Source organism: Pundamilia nyererei, unplaced genomic scaffold (assembly GCF_000239375.1).
Source record: "Pundamilia nyererei isolate P.nyererei 1_Seehausen unplaced genomic scaffold, PunNye1.0 scaffold00257, whole genome shotgun sequence".
In the NCBI taxonomy this organism is placed as follows: domain Eukaryota; kingdom Metazoa; phylum Chordata; class Actinopteri; order Cichliformes; family Cichlidae; genus Pundamilia; species Pundamilia nyererei.
This window is the reverse complement of record NW_005187658.1, coordinates 268,270-277,253: the sequence shown is the minus strand read 5'-3', so window position 1 is coordinate 277,253 and position 8,984 is coordinate 268,270. Positions and strand designations below refer to the sequence as shown.

The following is an 8,984-nucleotide window of genomic DNA, read 5'->3' as shown; positions in this document are numbered from 1 at the left end:
TTTAATCAATTTTAAATCATGCTTTTTATTTGTTTTTGTTTCTAATGTCTCTGTAAAGCACTTTGAATCACCTTGTTGTTGAATTGTGCTGTACAAATAAACTTGCCTTGCCTAGTTTTCGGCTGATGGTTCAGGCCTGTCTCCTTCTGTTCAGGATTTGGCTAGATGTTGTGAAAAGGCCGAAATGATCGGCTTAAGTTGTCTTCTGCAGTCTTTTGGTATTGCTGAGCTGGCCAGAGCATCCTTTTTTGTTTGAAAGAATATGTCACATGATCTAAACTACTTCCTGTTTGTCTGACAGGATTTTTTTCCAGCCTAATAGTAGCTCTCTTGTATCCACGTTTCTTTGCTACCTAATTAAAGTCCAACACCTGACTTCACTTGGAATAAAGAAGCTTCGCCTGGCCATGAAGCTCCCTGACACTCCAACTAGTGTTGAGTCTCTGAAAATGAGACTGTTTAAAAAGCCTGTATATCCGAAACTGCTGATGCAGCACTTTTGTCAAACCCTTTGAATCGAAGCTGAAAGTCTTCAGTCACATCTGGATTATCTGATTTAAAATCCAACAATGTTCAATGGATTGTACTGGGACTGTTTTTAAACGTAAACCCACAAAAGTAAATGCATGGACCCAAATGGTTTGTATGCTGGCTACTCTGATGCCTGTCAGCATACAGGCAGTTCATATGAACAGAAATCTGAACACTCTTCTTCCAGGAATGAGTTTCTTTGGTTTTTGTATGAATATGAATAAAGACTAGCTCCAGTGCTGTTACTACACGTATGACAGTCCTTTCTGTATCTGTCTCCTAGGTTGAAGAAGGATGATGAGTCTCTGTCCATCCCCAATGTGAACGAGGGTGACGAGGGGACGTACACCTGCACTGCTAAATCTGAGATAGACCAGCTCTCAGCCTCTGCTCGCCTCACTGTGTTAGGTACACTCACATACAGACTGGACATTGTGTTGTTTCATTAGTTCATTATTCTGAGTGTACTCTTAAAATATGTCATTTTCTCTTACATTTACACTTACCAACAACAGTCACCTTTATGTAGTAAGGCAGACCTACAATGATACATACAGAGGAAACCCAACAATCAATGGCCCCCTGTGAACACGCTGTGGATTTAGGCAGACATGGCTAAAACATGTAAAGCACTGGTTTCAGCTGCTGAAGACGTGTGCATACATACTGCACATGTAACTGCATTTGGTGAAAGACCTTCTGTTACTTTAGACTTTCATGTTCATGTTGCTTCAGATCATTGTGATAGCTCTGATGCTTGAATGAAACTAGTCAGCCTGCACTTTGATGGTGTCAGGATGTGACAAAGAGCTTCAGCACATTTCAAGGCTTCAGTTTTATGCACGGTGCTGTGTATTAGCTGAAAACAGTCATTGTACGTACGAAGCAGATATTTACAGTGAATGTGTAAAAACGAAACAAATCACTGTGATGTGAGAGTCATACAGCATTTTGTAGTTCAGCAGTAGTGTGTGAGACACTGAAAGAAGTACAGCAGTGCTTCCAGTGGCATGCTCCTACACAGACTGATTGAGTCTTTGGGACTGGTTGGAGAACAGCATCGTGTTCCTGAAAACACAACACAGACAGACTGCACCCATTTATTATTCAGAGTCTATATTTAGTCCATCATCAAACATGTCATCTTTCAACAACACGCTTCAAGTGTTCGTGAGCAAAGAACACCAACTGCTTTCAAATGCCACACTATCACAGACTGTAGCTGTGAGCTGAGGGCACCTCTCCTGCTCAGCCTGTAGGGGGCAGCGTTCATGAGTGTAGCCATGGTGCCACAGGACAGTCTGCTACTTTACCTCAGCCTCAACGAGTGTTTACCTTTATCTGTGTGTGTGTGCGCGTGCGTGTGTGTATTTAAATAATAGCAGGCACTCTTTAATCCACATGTCGTCACCAGTGTGAGCATTTTTATTTGTAAAACCAGTGATTACGTGATTGTCTACAACTGTGTAACTTACCTTATTACTATGTGTGCTAAATGCATTCTTAATCCCTTGCTGTTGATTGGCTTGTAGACTAACCTGCAGACTCTAACCTTTGTACCCACTTCCTGCTCCCTGACCCTGTCCCACAGAGGTGGCCACTCTCAACCCCTCAGTCTCTAGTGCCTTGCTTCCAGGTAACACACAGCTCAGTTGGAAGTTTTATGTTATCTACTGTTTGTCTCTGTCCCGTTTTTAATTTGTTATGTGCTTGTTGTTTTTAAACTAGTGTCTCTTTGTCTTACTGTTTGTATGAACCCTTTATGATGACAGTGTTATGTGTCCGTGCTGAGAGGAGACTCTCTGCACTGCTCCCAATGAGTCATTTGTTTTAGATGAAAAAAGGTTCTTCAACATGTCTACAAATGCATGCATGTTTCTGTGTGTCTGACACAAGCAAAGCCATGTCTTGTCTTTCTTCAGCCCGTCCAGACCCCCCCATGGATCTGGATTTGTCAGACCCAGCAGCACGCAGCGTTCGCCTCACCTGGATCCCTGGAAAAGAGCACAGGAGCCCCATCACAGGTAAGTAGGCACACATCAACCTGGATCCTGACAGGATTGTGTTATTTTTTTGAAACTGATCCTGTTGGGGAGACTGTGTAAGCAAAAGTAGCCTAGTTAGTTTCAGGTCACCACAGTTGAGACTTGATTCTGAATGGATGCTAAACTCAAAATCCTATTACTGAAGGATTTGGGTAAATTATAATCCATGTGGATACTGAAAGGTTGTAAAATGTATACTGGATCTTTGAACAAGCTGAAGTGGACAAATGGATGGGACATGGCGTGCTTCCAGAACACATGGACTCACAGACCTGCAGCAGGTTTTACTGTCTTGGTTTTTTCATTAGTTCTGTCTCTCCTCAGAGTTCTTGGTCCAGTTTGAAGAGGACCGCTGGGAGCCGGGTAGGTGGCAGAACTTGTCATCTTACCCTGGAGACCTCAACTCTGTCATCCTGCAGCTCGCTCCCTTTGTCAACTACCAGTTCAGGGTCATCGCCATCAACTCAGTAGGTCAGAGTGATCCCAGCCGCCCCTCGCCCCGGTACAAGACCACTGGAGCTGGTAAGGAGCATCGCATGCAATCATCTGACCTCTGATGTTTCAATTGGTCAGTCTTATTAGTTTACATGTACTCAAATTAGCTACAATGTTTTGGAAACATATGTTCACTAAAGGTTTACAGTTGCAGTTGAATACGTGTGAAGCTTTGCTGACTGGTTAATGTCAGTGCGCTCTGTTATGTTGAAACAAGCACCAGATGCCATTCCCAAAGGCCTACGGGGTTGGGGGTCCAGAAAGGACAATATGGAGATCACCTGGGAGGTAAGATGACGTCTCGTATGGGGAATGAATCAGTGAGACAGTGTAGTCTGCACTGAGAACATGTTAACAGTATAATGAAACTGAGGGTCACCTGAATGCAGATGTGTAATCAGGTGACCATGACAAACGTTTTAGGCTGGTGGTTAGCACTGTCAGCTGAAAGCACAAAGTCCTGTGTGCAAAGGTGCAGCTAGGACTGTTTTGTGTGGTGGCACATGTTCCCCGCAGTGTTAAATAGGATCTTTATGCATTTTGTTACTAGCAGAGTGAAAAATGCCGAAGATAACAGTATGCCAGACATAAAACAGTATTTTTGCTTCAACAAGTTGATATTAGCTGAAAACGTGGCACATCTTGGCGTGATGTGCAGTGTGTCTATTTCACAAAAGTGGACAAAAGAGTAAAAGCAGCAGGCCCAAAACACTATTTACAACAGAAACACGATTTGAAAAACTGTAGTGTTGCGCTGACACAGGACCAAACAGATGGACCTTATCAGAATCAGAATCAGAATCAGAATACTTTATTAATCCCTGGGGGAAATTATTTGTTAACAAATTAAATTATATGTTGATCAATCTAGGATTTGCATAAGCCTCATTAGAATGGTCTCAGTGTAAGAGCTCAGCTTTTCAGTACAGCAGTGATACTAAACACAGGGAACTTTGAATGCTCAGGCGGAGCAGAAAAGCACTATATAAGAACCATTTACAGCCAATGTGTGGACCTGGATAGAGAGAGATCCACAGTGGAACACCTTCAGTCATGCATGTGCCTTACCAGAACCTTGACCTCCACATTATTGAATTTGTATGGGATCAGAGAATCAAACTAAAGGGCGCTAACATTCAAAGAAGAGCTTTGCAGTGTCCTTCAAGAAGCCTGAAGAGCTAAAGAAAGCTTGCCTGAGAGAGTAGAACAGTACCCGTCTTAATTCTGTCAGCAAATTTGGATTTAGCTTCAGTCTTTTTAGTTTAAGTCATAATTAGGCATCTAACTTGTTTTAGGCGACTAAATATTATAAGATTGTCGTCGACTTAATCTGAAGGGAATTCAGTTAACTAAAAGTTTGTCATGTTTTTGCCGGGGTGCCGTATAGTTTACAAAATGTTGTGTTTTCCTTCACATCTTCTCTCAGCTTGTGAGATCAATTTTTCTGCCCAAGGAGATCAAAAGCCGTCGCTACACAAGCTGATTAATTCTGATTGGGTCTAATCTCTCCTGTCATCTGATTTTTATTGGTCAACAAAAGTGTCAAAACATTTCATCATAATTTTCATCTTCTTTTTATTAACAAAAATTATTAGCCAACAAACTCAACACTGGTTCAGACTCTGTCTTTTTGCCTTATTTAATGCATTTGCATGGATGTTTCACAGTTTCAGAATGAATCTGCACAACTTTCTCACATTTCCTTGCATCAAGATAAAACGTTCCCCATAAAATGTTGCTTCATCTAACAGCGTTCTTTTTTGTTGACCAAAAACAAGATGATAAATAAATCAAAAATAATGCACAGAAATATGATGAAATGTATCAACATGTTCACAAATAAACACGACATGTTGTGGAATAAGCTTGGAAGTGTCCAATCAGAATTTATCCCCTTGTACAGTAAGGTTAGATGCAAAACTTCCAATGTCTAAGTAAATGTATATAACCACCAAACAGTTATAACATGTAATTTGATAAGTATAACTCATCGTTTGTCCTGCCAATATGTGTAAATTCAGGCGCATCTCTCTGTTGACTTTTCTAGCCTCTCCTTGATCTGGAAAGAAATGGTCCAAACCTGCACTACATTGTGTGGTGGAGACGAAAAGACGCTGAAGAGGAGTGGAATAACCTGACCACAGTGGGGACTAACCATGTGGTCCACAATACAGAAATCTATGTGCCTTATGAGCTCAAAATCCAGGCCAGGAATGAGTTTGGAGCAGGACCAGAGTCTAACCTGGTCATTGGATACTCTGGAGAAGACAGTAAGTAAATCCTGACTACGAAGCAGCTTTTCATTTATGAGAGCAACCCATGTGGAGGCTGAGGAAAAGTGAAAACCAAACTGACAATTTGTTTTGAAAATACTGCTGACTGTTCACACATATTGTGTCCACTTGGATGTGTTCAGAGCCCACTGATGCTCCCACTGACCTGCGGGTATCAAAGGTTGACAGCACCAAAGTTATCATCCACTGGAACCCTGTGGACCTGAACTCTGTCCAGGGAGAGTTCAAGGAGTATAGAGTAAGACTGCCTTTGGTTTTTCTAATGAGAACAAACTGCAGGGTTGGTACATTACGCATCCTTTCACGTCCTCATTTTAGGTTTGACAGCGTTTTAGTAGGTAAAGGTGATGCATGGTCACGAATTGAGCTGCGATTGGGAAAGGCCTCGAAGGGGACTGGCGATGGCAGCCTGGCAGATCCCCATGGACTAATTAGAAGTGAAGAAGTTAAAGAAGGGAGGGTGGGGCACGTAAACAAGAACGACGGCTTGCAGAACTGGGAGAACCTATATAGATGAGAACCGGAGGGAGCGTGTTTGGAGGCGTGGTCCCGCTCCTGTTATTCCGTTACATAATTTCCAATTATCTTTCATGATCAATTTTGGATAATTTCTCTTGTGTAATGTCCTCCCATCTCCTGTACGTCTCGCCTATTAACACCTTTCTTCCCATTCTGCTTCCCAGTTATACTACTGGCGTGAGTCTAGCCAGGTTCCAGGTCTGGTGGTCAGTAAGGAGAAGAAGGTCAAAGGTTTCTATAGCACTACAGCCAAACCATCTGGCATGCTCAGCGACCTGGCGCCCTACTCGAACTACAAGATGTTCATGGTTGTGGCCAACAATCGCTTTGAGAGTCAACCCAGCAACACTGTGGCATTTACCACCAAAGAAGGAGGTGAGGATGCTGTGCACCCACCCTAAAAATAACAGGTTTATACAGGGGGAAATAATTCTTTGATCGTGTGCTGAATTTGTAAGGTCATCTTTCAAATAAATGAACAGTCTAAGATCTGACGGTACATGGTCCCATCCATTGGCCCCTCAGTGTACCCAGAAAAACACCACTGTGTTTGACTATAGCTTGGCGTTCTTTTAGATGTTCACTGGTTAACTCCAGACAGGCTCAGACATGTGTCTTCTTGAGCAAGGGGACCTGGTGGGTGTTCCAAGAAAACCCATTAATGCCACAATGGGTTGAAGTTCAGTTCATGTTCTGCTGTTCAGTATTGAATAGCAGAATTTTGGCTTTCTTGGGAGAAAAACAAGACAGTGTCTGACAGCACTATAAGAAACGATAGAGTGGTAATAAGTGTGTAATAAGAAACAAATAAGGCAGAAAATAGAGATTTATGATGGGAAACTGCTCTCAAGGAACACCACGAGACAGAGCTGTGCAGGAAGTCCAATTTTATCATGGTGGAAGCAAGACAGCAAAGGGAAGACAAAATCAGCTTGTCTTACCTTTGTGAAGAATTTTGGTCGCAGACTTACAAAACCTGAAGCTCGGAAACTGTGAGATGTCTCCTTTCAGCAAAGTCCATGTACGTCCCCGAGGGAGATCCGCGCTTTGTGTTTACATCTTTTTGCAGAATCTGTTTAGCTGCTCTCTAATCGTTTGCTGTTTTAGCTCTTTGGTGGTTGTTGAAATGGTTCTGTGAGCTTTTAGCTGAGATTGTTGACGTGTCTGTGGACACCACATGTCTATATTTAAGTAACAAATCTGGCAGTACATCCTGTTAAACCAGATGTTCTCCCTCTCATCCCTGGTATTGGAGGCATTGGGGTTCAACAGGTTAACTGTTCATTGTTTAATGACTGTGAGGAGTATGAACGGCCTGTTTTACGGTGTAGTGTGGTACCAATGGTGTTCTTGGTGATTGTGGTTCAATCTGTCCTTAAATTCAGATTCATTTGATAGTCAGTTTATATTTCTTCTCTTTCCGAACAGTCACACCAACAGCTTCTCACTGATGGTCTTGGAGCCCATTCCACTCGTGTGTAGGCCTAAAACCTTGCACAGCTTTTTGGTCTTTCCCATTGTGGTGGAGAGGCTGGAATAAAAGAAATTCATTCTGTGGACAGCTGTGCTTCTTACAGATAACAAGCTCAGATGAGGAATTTCTTTGATTGAGTAAATCAGGTTTGTAATCTGGCCACATGGGAACACAGGCAATCAGAATTCTGGCAGGATTGTTGGGGATCAGATTCTTGTTACACTCAGTGACATGGTCGATCGTCTCTCTCCATTAAAATGAAACTACCATCAAAATTAGAGACTTCATTTCTTTGAAAGTAAGCAAACATACAAATTCAGCACTGGATCAAATAACTACTTCACCATTGCATGTGATGTAGGCTGGAGCATCAGGTGGAGCAGAAAGGAATAAAGTAGTTGTCGACGTTGCACACCTTACAATGGCCCAGTACGCACACTGAGCTGGTACGAACTCACCTTGTGTCAGAACTTGAACATTGTGTTCCATGATGCTGACTAAGCATGTAAGCTTTAAGACACACAACACACACTGCAGTTTTTCTTGGTGCAGTCCAAACATGTGTCTAAACTGCATGTAGCTACTATGTTGCACACTGTTTTTTCTCTTTTGTTGTGATTGTAGTTCCAGACGCTCCAAGGTTCTTCAAGATTAATCGCAGAAGTTTGGACATGATCCACTTGGAATGGGCGAAACCTCTGGAGCCCAATGGCATCCTGACTGGATACCAGCTCAAGTACCAAACAGGTGAACTCATCTTATTTGTCAAACTCATGTGCAATATGTAAAATATGGCTGTGTTGTCACTCTGTCATTCCCTAAAGCTGTATTTTTTCTAAAGGCCAGCAGGCGTGGACTCCTCAGCGTCACTCTGTGTATCACTTCATTTAAACCTTAGTAAACGTTTTCCTAATGAGTTGGAGGTTTTGAGTTTTAAATCTTGTTCAATACATTGTCCTGTCCATTTTGTAAATGATGGGCCCATTTAGAGTCAAGCTAGAAAACTCGGTATGATTCAGAATAATTGCATCTCATAAAACAGCAGCTTGCCAAGTTTGTCATCTTTTATTATAGGAGTTAAAAAACACACCCAAGATGGGGATGTCCAAAACGCTTTTATTGATGGTTGAAATCATCATCAGCTGTTCAGCTCTTGAATGTAGACTTGTGAGTTTTTACAGGCCTTTAACGTTTAGTGCTTTGCTTTGTAGTGTTAGTACTGGGACCACATAGGTCTACAAGAGAGATGCATTAAGGGAGCAGTGTGATTGGTCACTTGGGCTTAAACTGAAATTGTAACATGTTACCAGTTTGTTAGTGACAATAAAGGTTGAAAGTTGGGCCTCTGTCTGCAGAAAGCACAACTGTGCTACATAGAACCAATGTCCAATCAGGATGGACCTCTGACAAATCAGCTTTATTGACCATTATGGTAATGAGGTAGAAATTGTAATATTCAAATGTTCTCATTCTGGAACAGCACCAGTGTGACTGTGCAGAAATGTACGCGAAATTCATGAAACGAATACTGCTGTGGATACGACTGAGATGATGATTGCAGCGTTCAAATGATCAACGAAGCTGAATGACAATGTGTGTGTGTGTGCGTGTGTGTGTGTGTGTGTG

General features: G+C 42.1%; 1 protein-coding gene across 5 annotated transcripts in view; it reads left to right on the top strand.

Annotated features, from left to right (window-relative positions):
- LOC102211078 (neurofascin) overlaps positions 1 to 8,158 on the top strand; it is a 134,233-nt gene extending 126,075 nt beyond the window's left edge. For 4 of the 5 annotated variants that reach the window (XM_013915099.1, XM_013915100.1, XM_013915102.1 and 1 more), the window contains 9 exons: positions 815 to 939; positions 2,123 to 2,167; positions 2,454 to 2,555; positions 2,901 to 3,098; positions 3,289 to 3,359; positions 5,119 to 5,341; positions 5,488 to 5,603; positions 6,049 to 6,259; positions 7,983 to 8,158. In XM_013915099.1, coding sequence (XP_013770553.1) covers positions 815 to 939; positions 2,123 to 2,167; positions 2,454 to 2,555; positions 2,901 to 3,098; positions 3,289 to 3,359; positions 5,119 to 5,341; positions 5,488 to 5,603; positions 6,049 to 6,259; positions 7,983 to 8,146 — 1,255 coding nt within the window. In that variant the 3' untranslated portion in view covers positions 8,147 to 8,158. The remainder of the gene's footprint in view (positions 1 to 814; positions 940 to 2,122; positions 2,168 to 2,453; positions 2,556 to 2,900; positions 3,099 to 3,288; positions 3,360 to 5,118; positions 5,342 to 5,487; positions 5,604 to 6,048; positions 6,260 to 7,982) is intronic. The other variant, XM_013915101.1, reaches the window with a different exon arrangement.
- Positions 8,159 to 8,984: the final 826 nt, after the last annotated feature.